This window comes from Amblyomma maculatum, chromosome 7, assembly GCF_055883805.1.
Source record: "Amblyomma maculatum isolate TAMU_Amacu chromosome 7, ASM5588380v1, whole genome shotgun sequence".
Classification (NCBI taxonomy): Eukaryota; Metazoa; Arthropoda; class Arachnida; order Ixodida; family Ixodidae; genus Amblyomma; species Amblyomma maculatum.
In genome coordinates, this window is record NC_139350.1 from 100413383 (window position 1) to 100432391 (window position 19009).

The 19009-nt window shown below is 46.2% G+C and overlaps 1 protein-coding gene across 1 annotated transcript; it reads right to left on the reverse strand.

The window, feature by feature from the left end:
* Positions 1-1987: 1987 nt before the first annotated feature.
* On the reverse strand, positions 1988-10906 carry LOC146184125 (uncharacterized). Its single transcript, XM_084609291.1, has 3 exons — positions 5171-10906; positions 4581-4720; positions 1988-3198 (listed from the first exon to the last, which is right to left on the reverse strand). The coding sequence occupies exon 1, from the start codon at positions 10708-10710 to the stop codon at positions 9463-9465; it is 1248 nt and encodes a 415-aa protein (XP_084465417.1). The 5' UTR covers positions 10711-10906; the 3' UTR covers positions 1988-3198; positions 4581-4720; positions 5171-9462.
* Between the last annotated feature and the right edge of the window lie 8103 nt (positions 10907-19009).

Consider the following 19009-nt stretch of genomic DNA (forward strand, 5'->3'; position numbering starts at 1 on the left):
GCTGCTGTCCCCGAACGGTGGCGCCGCGGCGGTGGCGACTGGAAGTAGGCGCCTCCCGCCGGTTTCGGGCGATGTAGCAGGCCGCACCTAGTGCGCTTCCATCGAGCGGCCGTGCCTACGGCTTGCTGGTGCGCCAAGCTGCAAACCCTGGACCAATTCACGGAGACAGTGAAATACCCAAACAAAGTAATCGCCACCCCTTTCTCTACTTGGCTGCAGTGCAATCTAGAGTGATGGTCTGGAATGTAGGAGGGCATCACAAGGTCAAGATAGGCTGGCCTCCACTGCGAGGGTAGAAGGGAACACACACTTGAGACTTCCCAATCTGCCACTTGTTCTGGTACACAAAGTCACACCGTGCTGCACATTACAAATTGAGCACAAAGAGGAGCGACAGTTTTTGAGACATGCAGCAGACAATTGGGCAACCTGGACCACCATTCCAAGTAGCCATCACACCTTTGCAGTGTTTCAGAGGGCGACCTCTATAGCCTTGACAACGAAGGCATTTCTGGGGTATGGCGTCACGCCTTCCAGACACCAGACCACTGGAAATTTGTACATCAGGTGTGATATCTGTCTCCTGCAGCCAGGACAAGACACAAGCAGGGTGGCACACTCATGTCCCTTTGACCTCTACCATCTGTGACACATTCCTCTTGTGGATGCAGCAACTGTATTCTGGTGAGAAAGGGGCAGACACACCATGGCGGCACATGTGTGTCTGACCTTTTCTTACTCATAAAGCTCCCACCGCAAATAAGAAGAACCCTCATTCTCACGAAGAAGGGCAGGTAAAGAATGGAGGCATGCCTCATCTTTACTGCAGAGGAGGCCAGAGACAGCATGGAGGCACACCCGTGTCTGGCCTCTCTTCTGATGTCAATAACCCACACTTGGACAGTCTGTGTAACACTTCAGAGTTCTTGGACTTTATACCAAAGTGCACCGTGAATAGCTGGTAAAGTGGCTTCTTTGATGACCCAGCGCACCCTTATGGGTATACATCAAAAACATTTGCAATGACGGTGCCACCTTGTGTTGCAGCTGGAAGTGAAGGCGCCACGGTTCGGCCACACCTGCTGCCAGCTGCAGTAATTTCCAGTTGCAAAACAGTGCCCACACACAAAACCTTGCTGCCACTGGCAGCCCACAGGTTATTACCAACTCGTCCGGTTCACAGGAGGCGTTTTTTTTCCGCTCTCTCGAGGCACCCATAACTCCGCACTAGCATCGCTGTGATAAACCTTTGCCTCTAAATGAAGTTCTAGAAGGTGCATCTGCCCCCGTCTGGCCCAGCGACTCTGCAGCAACTGCGCAGGAAAGTGGGCCCGTTACATAACACTGATAAAAGAAACACCAGTCTCGCTTCAAACTGGTGACTACTGCTCACACATTTAAGGCCTGCGCCTTGCTTAAAGGTCCTATTTGATTAAAGCACCTTTACTGTAAAAGAAGCCAAAGACAGCATGGAGGCAGCACACCTGTATCGGGCCCCTCTTCATGTGTCAATAGACCACACTGGACAGCTTGCACTACAGCCCCTTATTTCTAAAGATGGGTGAATTCAGCAGTGATGTGCACTTGTGTCTTACCTCCCTTCTGGTGTGCGTAACTCACACTTCACGAGCCTGTGTTGCAGTGCTTCGAATGTGTAGAGCGTCATCATTTAGTATCAAAGCAAACGCAGTATTCAAAATAACCAGCGTGAAAACACAGACGAAGACAAGAGAAGAAACACTGAAAACAGGACGAGAAGTGTTTCTTCTCTTGTCTCCGTCTGTTTCTGCGCTGGTCATTTCAAATTATGTCTCACCAACTCGTCCAATCTGCAATTTTGATTAAATGCAGTATGTCTGTATGGTCTCTGGTGCTGCCTAGAGGCCGCTTTTGAATTTTAGTTCCATTAAAATTTTTTCTCGACAACAAGGATACAAGCATCCAACCTGTTCTTTCCCAACTTGCACTGTTAATGTGATTCGGAAGACTCTGCTATGGGGAGAAAAAATAGACATGGAATAGATGCACACCCAAAGTGGACCTTTCCTGGTGTCTACGCTTCACGCTGCATTCCCTTTAGGGGAAAGCACATTTATTTTGCTAAGAAATAGCAAACATCTCTCTAACATTCAGCCAATGTCCTTCTATGTACCTTTTCAGTTTTTCATTCTCCCAATGTTCGGAGCTCTTCAAGACACTGATGTTCTGTTTCATTTCCTCTTCACTAGTTGAGTTTGCAATCTTCCGGAGAGCAACAAGTACAACTTCCTTTGATTGCACACAGTTTTCACTCTTTTTGAGCCACCTGTCCCATGACTGCTCTCGGTGGAAATTACAGAGGAAAACTTTCAAAAAGATTCATGCAGAGCATTTATCTCAGCTTGGCTGTTGTCAATCATCCAATAGTCAGGGCAGAAAGCTGGATTCCATTTTTTGAAAATTGCAAGTGCTTCTGCAATGCAAGTGCTTGTTTCAAATTGTGGTATAAAAGCTCCAACTGTCATATAGCCGTGTGGGCTCTTTACAACGATCAAAAAAAGTGGCAAAGCATAGTTCTTTGTCTTATTGGTTGCATCTAGGCATGCAACAGTTTGGCCATATTTAGCATGATCTCTTTCATGAATTTTGATTGATAATAGAAGTGTTTCTTCACATTCTTGTTCCAATTCTTGTACTTCATCACTTTCACATCTCAGATTGTTACATATTTTCTTTTTGTATGATCTGTAAAAAATGTTACTGTCTGGTTCATCTTTTTGGTATGTGCCTATCAAGACTTCGGCATTTTCCTGATCTAGAGAGAATCCTGTCTTTATGAAGCGCAGCCTGGATATGATTACGTATATCTGCATCAGTTGGGAAGAATGCTCGGCAGCTTGTGTCCGGCTTTGACTGATTTGCGAAGAGAACTTCTTTGACATAAAAGTCTAAGCATTGCTTAACTGTTTGGACACGTGTTGTGCCTTCGCGCACAAGGTCATGTATTTTGGCCGATACTTGTTTACTCGCAGCTTGGCTGAAGCCTGCAATATGTTCAAATTCATGCCCACTGTGCACTCTCATGGATGACACTGTGATGTATATACGTTGCTCGGTCCTGATGTTCGCTCTTCTTTCTATTTCATTTTCCAGCTGTCTTATCTTGTCAGTCTTCATTCTGTATGTCCTTTCTATTCCTGTGCCATCAGCGATGTCAACCTGAAATGCAAAATGATTAAAAGGGAATGACAATTATTAGATGTGTATATTGTCGACAAAATATATATGTTTCTTGAAAAGATTAATATGTGCAGGTATCAGAGCAATGGATATTGAAGCATTTTAAGTTATGTCAACCAGCCTCCAGTAATTATAACAGTTTTGTTCCTTTGCTTATGTAATATTATTGGTGGCATTATGGTTAAATACTGCATAACACTGAGAATAATTTTAATTACCATGACATCACGAAGAATAAATTCTATTGTATTATACTGATATAACCTGTTTTCCTGTAGTGCAAAATTTTTATAAACAGTTTGCTATGTATTCTGCAATATTTGGGCTGCATGCTTATAACTCTTGGCGCACCAGACCTAAGTAAGATAGCTACTGTGAATTGTACTACTAGAGAATTCACACTCCTAGAAATTAAGCCAGAGGCACAAATATATTTGCAAGGAAGAAAAACATGGACAGAAAAAGAAAACACGCACAGTGCTAACTTCCAGCAATATTTATTTTGGAAAGCAAGGGCGGTTTTTATACCATCGTATCGTAAGTGCACGATCAGAACATGCACTAGCAAAGCGTACCTCCTAGATATGCGAGCTCTTTCGGCAACAGCACAGCAGGGGTCTACTTAACAATCACCTTTGAAAAGTGCAGTCTTTTTCGCTTCAATTATTTAACATGTTATTCGGTTTTCGTGCACTTTTAAAACCAAGCATTTTTTTTAGAAGGGGAAGAATGCTTTTGCAAATGCGGCAGTGGCCAACAGACCTTTCCCACACATGTTCTTAACGTCTGGCCCATGCTACCGCAGCTAATCATTTAGGCATCTGCCCGTTTGCCCCACACATTGTTTGCCACAGGAGAGAGATTTTTCATGCATACACAGCATTTTCGACGTAGTTAACAAATTTTCCCGATGCTTCTTTGTGCAGCCAACCGCCATCTTATGCGAAATAATAACTCAACTTATTAGGAGCCGAAAAACCGATCTAGCACTAGATTGCTGCACCATGTTTTTTTTTATTATGTGACAGTCAATGATTTTATGGGACGATGGCAACTTTTTTTTTTGCACGGAGTTCCCTGACTGGCTTTTTTTTGCACTGCAATTTTTTTTCTTGCTTCATGAACTAACATAACAAGTCCAATCATCCACCCTTCTAAATATATTTGGTTCTGTGTCTGACTTTTTCAAGCAGGCCATGATTTCAACTCTCATGTAGCTGATGTGTGGGTATGCTTCTCTGTTCTCATCAAAATGTGAACTTAACGGCCTCAGCTTTTTTATTTGTCTTCATAATACTTTGACATATATATGTACATTTTTCATCAGTGCTGTGAGACAGAATCTTGAGCTAGACACTAACTTGCCGTAACAACTGCTGATTGTAGCAAAGCTGTCGTGCAGCACAGGAAGTTATGATGGTCCTAGGCATGCTGCTGGCTCTTCCGTCTTCTAAATGCCTGGCACCACAATTCCATCTTTGTCAGTAGCATTCCCATTATGCTGACAGAACAAAAAATTATGAAAGGCAAAGTAATAAACCTGAATTCACCTTGTACATTTTCCTGCCATCTGGTGATTTTAGCTTCAGTTTTACCTGTTCTATTTTTATGAGAAAATTGTATTTAATTTTATGCTTGAATAAATGAAAACAGCATTTTGTCACTTGGTTTCACTGGCATTAAGATTAATTGGTTTATAGGGTTTAAATCACAAAGTGATATAGGCTACAAGAGGTGTTTCTAACATGAGTTTTTATCCTCAGTTGCCTGTATAAGTAACCTTTGGCCATTCTAGCTGCTTTGAGACAACCATTGACAGAAGCCTCTTGCTAATGGCTATACCTTCGCTTAGACTTTTCCTCCTTATCTTTCTCAGGTATTAAGCCCTGCACATCACATACATATTGCTAAAATTTAAATCCTTGTCCTGGAACAGAAAAATCAGGCCTACCTTGAAGTCGGGATATACAATAAGCCACTTTAAGTGCATGCTTGCAGTGCATCCTTTTTTCTTTGTTCCCTGTAATGTCATCCTTTTCTTTCCAAAGACATCTTAAGGCCAGTCAGGTGGGCAACTCATCTGAAAGAATAATCACTCGTGATAATATTTGCTGCTTTCATCTGTCAAAATGGCACAATATGATGTCACAATATTAATGAAGACATCTGTCAGCAATAAATTTTATTGTTAGTCAATACAAATGTCCACTTATACCATTTTACACTGATGTTCATCATCTGTAGATCTGCAGCTCATCAAGACATATTTAGGTTTCTGCCTGTATATATATTTTCTAAGAAGTGTTAGTATAAGCAGTTGTTCAGAATTAATGTCAAACTGCGTCTGAGCAACTTTATAATTGTCTTGCAATATTATAATAGCATGCTGAGGGTGTGTTTAAAATGCATTGTGAAAAACTGTATAACAGTGAGGACTAATATAGTTAACACTTTTAACGCGGTAGCGTTAAGGAGCTCGTGTCGCAGAAAAGCCGGTGTCGTCGGCGGCGTTGGCCGTGAGCGATAAATCCCGGCATGCACTTCATAAATAAACATGCACTCATTAAACAAAAAACAACTTCCAAGATTGGCTGGGTGGGAATCGAACCAGGGTCTCCGGAGTGTGAGACGGAGACGCTACCACTCAGCCACGAGTTTGTTTTTTTTTCTTTATTTCCTGGCTTTGGTTCATACCATTTCACAAGAACACAACACGAATAACACAAAACAAAGTACATATTGGAAGGTCATCATCAGCCAATGCCAGGCTGGCTTCGTCTCAGTACATTAAAACTCCCGCAACGACAGCAAAGGCTCTACCTTTGAGAGCCATTCGGGAGGTTCAGCAGCCACTTTCTGTATGGCAATAAACCAATTCACACTTTCTCGAAAGTATATTCTAGCGGGTCGAGCATCCCTGTCGCAGTGATAGCCCGCCATTCTGGAGCGCCATATAGAGTGGAGGCCCATGAGCATGATTAAATCATACGGAACGCCATCTTCATTATCAATGCTTAAATACCGGATGCCGTGGGAGTCTAGTGGAAATTCTTTCTTTATCGTACGTTGCAAAACATCCCAGAAATAAACCCCTTCCCAACAATGCAAAAAAACATGGTCTATTGTTTCCGGCTGCTTGCAGATTAAACAGTGCGCCCCCCACGGTAAAAAGAAATCCCTTTCCTCCAAAAACTTCTTTACTGATAATGTTCCGGTGTGTAATTTAAAGAAAAATGTCTTAGCTCCTGGCGGCACCTGCATTCTCTTTACTCTCTTCAAGACATCTCTGCCCGGACCTCCACTGTATAAGGTTCTGTATAAGGGTTGTGGCAAAACAATGTCACATAAATCGCGATACAGCTTTTTTCGTTTTACAGTGGACAAATATTCATTAGAAAAACGCACTGAAAGAAATCTTACACTAGCGACGACCTCCCTGTAATAACCAAAAATCCCACCCGTAGCTTCTTCGGTGGAGACAACAAACTCCGGCAGTAGGCGCCGTAGCCTAACTTGGCAGACGGTGCGTAAGAAAGGGTCCGAAGCATCCCGAAAAAACAAAAACCGGTTGACCACCTGCCGTAAAAACAGATGGCCGAGTCCCAAACCGCCGTCTTTTACCCGACGGAACAAATTCGTCCTGCTGCAGCGTTCCCATTTACCTGCCCAAACAAAAACGGCGAAAATCCTGTGTAACTTCTGTACGTTTACGCGCGAACAACTCAAAACTTGCATTGCGAACCAAAGTTTGGTGATAAAAAAAAGATTGCATACAGTAGCTCTGGCAAAAATCGACATGTTGGCGCCTTTCCACTTCTCGGCTCTCTCCCGTAGTTCGGTCATTTGCCCTTTCCAATAATGCTCGCTTTCGCGGTAGGCATCCAGCTCGACGCCCAAGTACTTGGTCGGTGTGTCTGTCCACGTAACATTGGCAAAGCGATCTGGTTTCGACGGCCACTGTCCATGCCAGAGCCCAAGGCACTTGGCCCAGTTCACCCCGCTACCGGTAACTTGAGAGAACTCACGGATACATTTGACAGCCTCGGTGATACTCTCCTGGTCAACCGTAAAAATAACGATGTCGTCTGCATACGCGAGCAGCTTCACTTCGGCTGCTTGTAACCTAAACGCACTAATGTTGACATTATTCATAAGTTTCATGCACAATGTTTCAATATAAATGCAAAACAAAAGAGGGCTGAGGGGACAGCCCTGTCGCACCGAACGCTGCAGTCGAATGGGGGCTCCCAGACTCTTATTAATAATCACTCTCGTCGTGCAGTTACGGTACGCCAGGGCCACACCCTTACATATAACTGAACCAACATTCACATGTTCTAAAAGGGAAAACAAAATTTCGTGATCGACGCAGTCGAATGCTTTTTCGAGGTCGATCTGAAGCATGGCGACCCGACCATCCCAGTCATCACAACACTCAAGGACACTTCGCGCCTTTTGAATGTTGGTCACTATTGACCTCCCTTTTATCCCACACGTTTGGTGTGGTCCTACTATATCCTTAATAACCGTTTGCAACCTTCGGGCCAAAACCTTCCTAAAAATTTTATATTCAACGTTTGTAAGTGCTATGGGTCTGTAAGATGTTACCAGGCGTAATTTGTCTATTTCATCAGTTTTAGGAATGAGTACGGTGTGGGATGACCCATATGACGGAGGCAGGGCATTTACTGTGTAGGCATCGTTATAAATTGCGTTCAAAATAGGTGTGATTTCGGACTTAAATTCTTTGTAAAAACCCGCGCTGAACCCATCCGGCCCCGGTGATTTACCGGCATTTAAACTGTCAATAGCGTGCTCCACTTCTGTTTCAGTTATCTTTAGTTCTAACCTCTCTTTCACTTCATCGTCCAGACGCGGTATCGTCGCCAGAAACTTATTCCTAAAAGTGATAGCGTCTACCGTGTGGGATGCGAAGAGGGTTTGGTAATGGGCGTTGAACGCTGCTTTGATGTGGTCGTTGTCCGCCGCCAAGATACCGCCCCAATCTATTTGGTCGATGTGGTTCCGTTGAGCGTTTGCTTTTTCGAACCCCAGCGCTCGTTTTGATGGCGCCTCCCCTGCAGCTGTGTCTTCTGCCCTTGCCCTCACTAACGCACCTCGATAACGATCTTCGTCTATCAATTCTAGTTTTTGCTTTGTTTTCCGTATATCTTCAATCCATTTCCCCGGCGCTCGAGCTTCCTGTTTAAGCAACGTACGGAGCAGTGTCCTTAACTCCGTCTCTTTCTGTTTTTCCTCAAACCGTATACAGGTTGCCCTCTCTATTGCTTTAATTTTTATAGTTTCTTTACACAGCTCCCACTGTTGCCAAAGGTGCATATTTTTACTTGGGTTTATTTTTTCAATTTCTTCTTTTACTATGCGGGTAAAATGTTCATCCTGCAAGAGTTTATTATTGAATTTCCACATTTCCCACGAAAAAGAATTCCCTCTCTTTACCCATCCAAAAGAACATTTAACTAAACAATGGTCTGAAAACGATACCGGCTCTACTTCATAACTATTGCATTCAGGTAAGATGTCGAGGGATGCATAAATGCGGTCCAGCCTTGCATGGCTCGAACCCTGGAAGTGCGTGAGCTTTACGGTGCGGGCTCCCTCGAGACACTCTGCCACATCCTCGAGGTTACACTCCTCAACAATTCGCGATAGCACTTCAGTGCTTGCGTCTCGGTATGGCCGCCGGCTTGTCTTGTCTCGCGCACTAAGGACGCAATTAAAATCACCTAGGACGATCAGTTGTCTATCGGTGCAGAGCCGCTGCTGGATGCCTTGGAAAAACTGCGCCCTGTCATCTGCTACATTAGGCGCGTAGAGACAGACAATCCGCCAATCCGTGCTATTCAGCGAAAAATCTAGAAGTGCACACCGGCCCGACTCACAAGAAAAATGACCAAGCACTTCAAGCCCCGGCAACTTCTTCACAAAAAGAACACAGCCAGCCGATGTGCCTACAGCGTGGCTAACCACAGCAAAAAACCTAGGCGTGAAACGTTGCACCATGCTCTCGGTCTCTTCCTCACCGTAAACTTTCGTCTCCTGCACAGCTAATACATCAATATCATGCTCCGTTAAAAGTCGGTACACCTGGCCTTGTTTTCTCTTTCCTGCCAGACCTCTAACATTTAGCGTGGCGACCTTCAACGGTGATGCAGGGGCCATTTTTTAAATAAGAAGAAGAGACCGAAAGCACGGTGCTTACCTCTCGCGCCTAGCACAAGGCTAGACGCCTCCGTCGCTGCTGGCGCCATCCTCCTCGAGCTTCTGGCCGTGCTCGAGAGGCGCCGTGTCGCCGGCCCGCCTCTCGCTCGCAAGGTTTGAGCGAAGCTTCAACGTGGGCCTCCTTGTTTGAGGCGCCTTTGCTGGTGGTTCCTCGGAAGTGGGCGTTGCCTCCTTGTCGTCGCCGGTGCTGGTGTCGGCATGTGGGCGTTTCCCGGGGGTAGCGGCCGTGGTCGTCCGACCACCGCAGTTGTGCCGGTGAACCTCGCTCACTTCCTTTGCTTCTGCGTCCTTGGGAGCCGGCAGGCTCTCCGCGTCCGCTGAGGTCTCCTCGCTTGGCTGTGGCAAATTCACCGTAGCTGGCGCGAGCTCTGGCTTATCGGCAAGGGGGGCGTCGCCACTCGGAGTCACCGAGGTGCCCTGCGGCACGGGAACCTTGTCCAGCACGTCGGCACCCTTTGCTGCTTCCTCAGCCTCGGCGACGTCCATCAGCTCCCTGTTGTCGTCCTTCGCACCGAGCCCGGTCGCTGACGCGTAGGTGCGGACGCAGTCCTCGTCCGCGTGTCCATAGCGCCTGCACTTGGAGCACCTGGGCACCTTGCAGTCACGGCGAACGTGGCCTGCGCCGTGACACCGCAGGCACTGCATCGGCCGCCCGGGAACCACCACGAGAGCCAACTCGCCGGCGACGCGAAGCTGGTGGGGCAGGTCGTCCACCTTCATACCTGGCTTCAACTTGAGCAGCACTGTTCTCGTGGTGGATCCCTTTTCCTTCATTCCAACGACGCGCCAACGCTCCCGCGTCACCTCGGTCACGTTTCCGAACGCCGCGAAAGCAGTCCGGCTGTCCTCGTCTTGGACACCGTGTAGCATCCAGTGCAGGCGTAGCTTCACCTGCTGGTCTTCAGGGTCGAATATGAGGCAGCGGCGTCCCTTGACTTCCAGCTCCTTTAAGGCGGCCAGCTTCTTCGCGGCTTCCGTGCTGTTCATGGTTACCGCCCACACATGGTTGATTTGGTACGCCCCCAACGCCACGACGTCGGGGAGCGCACCGACGTTACCGAGGGCATCCCTGAAGTCCTCGACCCTGTAGGGCCTCATACGCACGTCGCCGTGCAAAAACATCGTGTTTAACACAACACGTCCGGTGGGCAGGGTAGGCAAAACGATCTTGTAGTCCTTATCTTCTTCGGCGCTAAACCTGTTTCCGCGGCCAGCAACCGCCGCTATCGCCGCTCCGACGGAGCTCATGATTCTCGTGGCTGAGTCCGTGCCGCGATAGCGAACGGACTCAGCCACGAGTTCGATGCCTGAAAGCGGTACAAAAGCGCTTCTAGTGAATGCGGTGTTGCCTTTGAAACGTGCCGCCGAACGTTATACTGCGGTGTATATCGGTAATTATGAGCATGTTACTTACAGAAGTCGCAGTTACACGAGTAGCGAAGTACGTTTCCGCTACATTTCTTCTGCGCTCTGCGCACATGCAGAGCCATCTTGCGGCAAACACAGAAGAACCCCTCCTCTCAATGTGCGGCGCTGCCCCGACACGTGGCGCTCCACTCGCCCCTGACGTAGGGTGCCTCGATGTAGCGCATCGAGGCCCTACCCTGACGTTTCGCCGTGCACCCTCACGGGTTGTAGAATCAAGCGTCTTTCCTTTCTTTAGATCACTATCTTCGCTCACCCGCTTCTCCCCTTCGGGCCGCGCGGGTACCGGTGTGAGGATGCCCCAATACCTTTGCGTTTAATAAGTTTTCTCGACGAGGTGCAATAACGCTATCGCGTTCCACTCTTGAAGGCGAAGCTTAAGCGTCCTCCAAATTTTTGTTTTACTTAAGGAGCCTATTCAAGCACAAAGCATTTCTGCTAGCTCCAAGCTATGTTAGTCAGTGAATTGTTAAAAATGGCACAGATGGAGGTTGTTATTGGCAAAAATGTTTACCAAGAGAGAACAGGAAAACACAATGACCCTGGTGGACTCTAGCTAGAATCTGATGAGGTCATCTGATAGGTGGTAATTGGCATGCAGAAGGTTTAGTTTGGCAACTGCTGATTGAGGTAACCACATCCACATCTGATGAAAGAGGCTTTCAAATACAAAATAGAATGTTGTGCAGAAGTTCCAATGGGAGTGTGACATCTTACTCATATTTTAGGCAGTCATTGTTACTGGAAAAAGATCATGCCCTTGTTTTGTGAGTAGCAGTTGTAACTGTTCTAGAAAAGTGCATAATTTATATATTATTTAAGGTGTAGTTTCCTTACCGTGCTGCTGCTTGGACATTTTCTGTCCTTGTTGCGATCAATGCCCAGCACGCAGTCCTTGCTTACTCGCCGGACAACGCGGAATGGCATGTTGAGAGAGATTGGCACTGCTCCTCGATTTAAGGAAAACATGAGCTGGGCTGTGTGAAAAGATAACACCATTAATTAGTATGAAAAAAAATACATTAACTTATTTTTTATACACAGAGCATCAATTAACAGCTGAAAATGCTACAGTTCAAGGCACTTTGACTTCGGTACTCTAAGTGGCATTATATGTGACACAGATCTCTTTCTTTCTTTCTATATATATATATATATATATATATATATATATATATACATATATATACATATATATATTGCTTGAGAATGCAATAGTTTGACAGATGAACTAATGGCACACAATAAATGGATGACTACTTTTTTCGTCACCCATACACACTTTGTGTAATAACTCAACATTCCTTTTTCTTATTGTGCGACATACAGCGACCAACTGGACGCAATCGATAGGAAAAACTTCAGCCCCCTCCTCCCCATTGATTCTATCTCAACTAGGGGGAGGATTGCACGTAGCATCTTCGGAGTGCCTCTTCTTTCCCAGGCTAGGCTTTTCAAGCGGCTCCTTTGAAGCCGTCGTCCGGACGGCGACCCGCGGCCGCTGGCCCATCTCCTGCGAGGTCCCTTCCCCACTACTGTTCTCCCGCTTCTGGCTATGGGAACCGCCCGAGGCGGCTTCTGCGGTTTCCTTTTGCACCACGCATCCCTGACTGTCCTGTGTCCTCTAACACGCCGACAGGGACGGTAAACAAAGGGAATCGCTCCTGTAGTTGCACGCCCGATTTCTACAGCTTTGGTTCCGCCGGGTGCTTGTTAAAAACTGCCCGTTTGTGGCGACCTTTTGATGAATCAGCATGGGAACGTTCCATACTCGAATACCATTCCATACGAGAGCAAGAGCTGACTAGGCTAACTAGGCTTCTGAAACTCGTGAAGCAGTGAAAGGTTTGTGTAGTGGCTACCGCATGCACTTATGCGCAATTTTGATACGACGTCGATCTTCTCGCTATGGAACGTGAGCGTTGGGATGTGTGGCGCATACATGCGTTTTGCAGTTAAAAAGCAGGATCACGTCATAATGCACTAAGACAGTTACAGAATTAATGTTAAAAATATTTTAAAAAGTCATCGAGTGGGGAAAAGTGAACGTGAATTACAGGCACAAACATTTTTGTTCTTGCGGCTGGAGCAGCGGTTAGATACATTATGAAATTAGAAGCGTCTGATTTAATTTTCATTTACCCGCATCCACCGATTTCGAGCTAAACGAATATCTTTTCTTTTGTTACTTAACAGCGTTTCCTTTTTCTCGGACAGCCAAAGTTTTGTTCCGAGACGTGTTCCGAGAATGTCAAACGTGAGAAATTAACCAATGTCGGCGCGTTCATCTAGGCGATATATTCTGCGCACACATCACATGCTGCATGAACTTCCATCTCGATCATTGTATCCCGATCGACTACGGAGGAGGAAATTAAGTTCATTCAGTTTACTCTTCACACATTCTCATCTGCGACTGTATACATATACGCTGCATCAGCTGATGCTTGAAAACTGATCTGGTAAAATACAATAGGATACCTGAAAAAATTACTACTGATAAAAAAAAAACTCCGTGGATGTGCAAGCTATATATATAAAGGGAGTGGGAACTTAGTGAAGCGTTAATCGCTTTTATTCCCACCTCCTCCATCAACCTACGGTGATGGAAAAATAAACATTATTATTATTATACTTAATGGTGGGATAATGCGCTCTTCTCTACACGTGAGACGTGTTGAAAAGCGAATATTCTGAATATCCGTCGACGCAATTTCATATATATCCCAATCTTTTCATTTGTCTACAATGCACTAAAGCGCGTAAATTTAGATACTTTTTTGAATGCTCATTATATATAGAAACCATTTATCAAGAAGCGCGAACATAGCGCACCCGCCGGTGCGCCTCATTGCCAATACTACCGACAACACAAACAGGGAGCTGAAAAAACATCATCTTAAATTCTCGATCCTGAATCTATCATAATAATACACATGAAACAGATAAACTCACAGGCTCCGGACTTGAATGTCTTCGATGATTCCGTGCAAAACTGGACGCGAGCAGATGCAAGTTTCTTCTCGAACTCTTCGAGATCCTCATCGGATTCAAGAAAGCCGGTCCAGTTATCGTCATTTTTCTTCAACTCCTTCAAATGTTCTTTCATTACGGTCTCCTGCGGGTCCTCGTCATCGCTGTCCATCATTTTGGGACTGCTTGCCTACGAGGACAAATAGCAGACGACACAGAGGCGCGCCCGCGCACGGAAAACGCAGCAGCAGCAGCAACAGCAGCGCCTCCACCGGTTTTTGTTTTTGTTGTTCGTTGGTTGTACAACTTTTAATTCCATCGGAAACGGGAAGTCGTGCGCCCGCGGATTACAGGCTGGCAGGTAGCCCTTGGCTTGTTGCGGCCTCTTCCGCCAGATGGACGGTGCGGTGCTGGATCGCAGGGTCCGCGCTTCGCAGCAGGGTATCCCAGGCTTCTCTACTTGTAATATTTTGCCCTATCCCTGGCGATTGTGGGCACTCTCAAATTTTGTGGTCGAGGGTCCCTCTCGCCCCACAGTGTTAGCAGAGATCATTGTCCCTGAAGTCTGGTAGCGTGTGAAACGCCCAGACCGGGTTCATGAACGTATTAGTTTGTAGCCGCCTCCATACGACAGCTTCGCTATTATTTAGTCTAACATCTGGCGGGGGTACCAGTCTACGTCCCAATTTATAATGGTCGATGATTTCCCCGTAAGTTTGCAGACGCTCGTCGTATGCCCAGTGTTCGGGGGGCTCGACGGCTACCCGGAAGCACAGAGCTCGGGCTAGCTCGTGAGCCGCCTCGTTACCAGGGACGGCAGCGTGAGCCGGTGTCCAAATTAACTGAATTTTCCTATTATCGTTCTTTGGGTGAGGATTTTGGCCGCCTCCGGCGATATCCTCCCATTCCCAAAATTTTGAATGGCAGTTTTGCTGTCGCTAATTATGAACTTGGCTTCTGTTCCTACGCAAGCTAGCGCTATCGCAACTTCCTCCGCAGTCTCTATGTTGCGGCCTCTGATGGCTGCCGCGGATACCGGTGCCCCTCGGCCATCGACTACCGAAGCTACCGCCGCACCTGTTCTGCCACTTGCCGCATCAACATAGACTACTTCCTTTACTCCCATGTTCTTGAACCGTCGCTCTAGAGCTTCGGCTCGTTTGGCCCTTCTTTCGACATTAAATTCTGGATGCATATTCCTAGGGAAGAGGGCGGGGGGACTACCAAGACATTCCTGATTTCACTATTAATTGTGACTTTTTTTTGAACTCCCCTGTCTGGGTTGAGGCCTACTTTTGCAAGGATTTCCCTGCCCGTCTCGGTCGTGCTTAGCCTCTCTAATTGGGAGACTCGCACTGCCTCCGCCAATTCTGCCCACGTGTTATGCACCCCGAGTTCGAGCAGTCGTTCGCTCGAGGTACCCATGGGCAGTCCTAGCGCCTTCTTAACGCATCTTCGAATCAGGCAGTCTAACTTCTCTTTTTCGCCGGCCTTGATGCCCAGGTAGGGCGTGGCGTAACTGATTCTGCTTATTACGTATACCTGGATTAGTTTTAGTAAATTTCTCTCCTTGAGGCCTCTTCCTTTAGTGGCGACCCTCCTCAAGAGCCCGAGGGTTTGCATCGCGTAAATCGCTCCCATGGTTAATCCAGAGGTTTATATCGTCCGCATACATGCTAATTTGGCCCCTTGATTTGGTTAAGTTTACCCGGGTGGTTTGTGTGCATTAATAGGGAGAAGAAAGAAAGCACAATGCTATAAGAAGCATGTAAAGAGTTTTATTGGATGTGTATTGGGAGCGATTTACGAGATTCCACTGACATGCGGTAAAGTATATATAGGGCAGACTGGAAGATGTATCAATGATAGAATAAGGGAACAGTAGAAGTCCACAGAAAATGGGAAGGGGTCAAATTTACCCCTGCACTGTCAGAAGAGCAAGTGTGAGCCAATGTTTAGCAGGCTTAATATTTTAGGGAAGAGTCGGGACAAGATGGGGCCCGCGAAATTTCAGAGGTGTTCTGGATACTGACATATGTGTTAGTGAAGTTTCGCTGTGTTTACGCAGGAAAGAATTTACTTTTATTGAGGAATCTTCTTGAGTAAAGGAAATAATTGAGTTTATTATCGGCCCTAAAGCTGTTATTTTTTAGACACCTCTCATGTATTGTGGCCATGTTTGTTTATTGATCCTTCTTTCCCTCAAGTACATGTACTTCTCATTCTCATGTACTTCATTGCTTGGTAGACATGCTGGGCAGGTTACGGTTATTTCTTTACATAGGGACTTCACAAGTGGAGTGTTTTGGATGGACATGTCTTACTGCACATGTGTGGTGGTTGTTTGCTAGTGTGTGACTATGTGGTGGACTTTGTGACTGTCCTGCTTGTATGATGGTTGTGTTACATTGGGGCGATTGTGGTATTAGCTGCTGGGCAAAGAAGAGGGGTGTGGAGATATACTTGAGTGTAGAATTGGTGACTGGCTTGGACGATGTTCATGTTCTGCGAGGAAGAACGTGCTACTACATATCTCCTTGGCAAAGAATTAAGAGGTGTGTGAAGAAGATGTACTTGGGTGTAGAAGAGGATGAATGGTGAAGATGAAGTGTGTGTTCAGATCCATATTACAGTTGGTAGTGTGTGCCTGTGTTGTGTTTCTTCTCATGTGATTGTGTTTGTTGCGCCACATTTCTGGGTCACACATATCTCACACATGTATTGCAGTTTCACTGCTTGCTCATCATTCAACCAGAAAGAGTGGAATAAGTTATGATTTCGGCGCACACATACCGAATATTGGTTTAGTAAATTTGAAAACATGCCATTTTCTTTATGCCATTTTGTGAATTGCAAATTTCACGTCTCTGTTCGCTGTGGCAGTTTCTGGCCATGAATCTACGCGGTGAATCTGGATAAGGCTGTATTATCGGCTTCATGGACGCAAGGCTCTTCCATGTGGTGTATGTGTAGCTGGAATTGGCAAAAGGATAACCCGTAGCTCGTGGCGTTAATTTTCGTCACGAGCGCACAGAGGCTCGGCAGCAGTAGCAGACGACCTACCACCGTGGTCCGAGCTTTGGGCAACTACGCAATGGATACAAAATGGCCAATAGAGGCCGCTAGAAATAAGGTAAAATGTTATTAAAAATATGACACGTTTTTTCTTACGCAAGAAACAAAAATTGCATCCATTCCTGAGCGCAAATACTATGTTTACTTTTCAGTTCTTTGGAGTTCTGGCAGATCTTATTTTGTGTGCTTTAGTGTTTGGCCTCACAGTTTCCAGGGGCCCTCATCATCGAGTTGATGCCGCTGGCAAAAGGCAGCTGCACGCGTTTTTTTCCAAGTAACGCGACCATTTTTATTGACCTTGGTTATGCTGCGGTACCGCTGAACCGCCTTTGGGCCTAGCCTTCGCCACCACAGCACCACAGTATGTATTACTTCCGCCCTGGTGATCTTGAACGTCCCGCTATTTTTTTATTTTTTTCACTAGTCACGCGCGCGGTTGTCACGGGGTTGAACTAATCGAAGAGCAAAACGACGACTCACCTGCGGTTATCATCGGTGCACTGCGCTTGCAGCCTTTTCGGCGCCACAGTAGCGTTTACTTTGTGCGGGACAGCGAGAGGTGTGAAGTGCTCCAAAAGAGTGTCACGTCCGGGTTTTGAAAGAAGACAACGTTGGCGCTGCGCTTGGAGGAAGAAAAATCTAGGAGGGAGTGCCGCGGCGGAAAAGTGAAGCCTAGTCATAAAAAATATAATGGAAAGAATCATGGGAAATTATGGACAGTAATATACGTTCGCAAAAAGACGAGACAAAGATACAGTGCTCTAGAATATTGGGCAGTGTCTCGTGTGAGGGCGGAGCATGGGCTCTTTTTGCGATGACTGCTGCGCCATTGGCCAGGGGGCGCCTCGTGTAACAGGTGTGCGCAGCGAGCCATCCGCTGGCTGCGCTACCGTGAGCGTCGGCTCATCGTATCTGCACAGCGTGGTGCGCTTAATTCGATATTTAATGTTTGGTGATCGCCTACTTGCTTAAGAATTTTGAGATTTCAACTATAATGCATTGTTCCATGGTCTGCGCTGCTGTATGGCGCTGTAATGCCAGCGACGATATTACAGTGAACTAGAATAATTCACTGTAATATTGGTGCGGTGCGCGCTATTAGCCACGAGCTAAATACAGCATAGGTCGCACTTCGCGTGTGTTATGAGTGCATCTCGTGTTTCCGAACCTATGTAAGTCGATTGCACACACTTGGATAAATATGTTGCACAGAAAGAAATTCATTCGAAGCCTGCGGTGTTTCGAAACTCGCGAATCTTAGAATCCTATCTGAATAGCAAAGGGGTTTAGGGAGCTCTTGTGTTGTGCAAAAAAAAAAAACAAAAAAAAAACGTCATTCTGCAGGCAGTCATTTATTCAGGTTCCAAACATGGCACAACATGCAAATATCAGAGCCTTGGTAGGCCGTACCGTCCTTGGCCACAAGCGTTCTTCTGGGAAAAGAAATTTCTGCTGAACGACGAGCACTCACCAGCAACTGGTTGTATGCCTGCACCAGCTAGGGCACTACTGTAGCCCACTAACATGTTCAATTAGTGCCTCCTTCTCTACTGGATTTCAAATGTCTTGCGAACAACCTTTTTCCTCTTATAGAAACTTCCGCTACAAGAGCCTCCTCACCCGATTTTGTAGCCGACATATCAATTTTGACAGCTTTTTCAGGGCCAATTTGATACTGTCTCAGGCAGCATCCAGCTCACATGCACTCGGCGTAGTGGAAAGCTTTTTCTCAGCGTGGCAAGGCGATCCTTGAACACATTTCGGGTGTCTTAGTAACCAGGCTGCAGGATCTGCTTTTCAGCCATGTAGTAGCGGATTCATACTAAACTTCTGAAGCTTTAAATCTCAAATGTAAAGGCGAGCACCTGTCCTCACTTCTTAACTAGTTGTGATAAAGTGGAAATCCTCATTGGCTTTAATACAAGTGAGAAGCAAAACATGCAGTCTGGTTACTTTTGGCAAAGACGGCACATTCGTTTTTCTTGGCAAAATCCCCCCTGTTGGGCTCCTCGGGACTGTCGCCGTCAGATGTCGGCTGCTCTTCATGAGCTAGCTTGTAAACACCGTCTCCGCT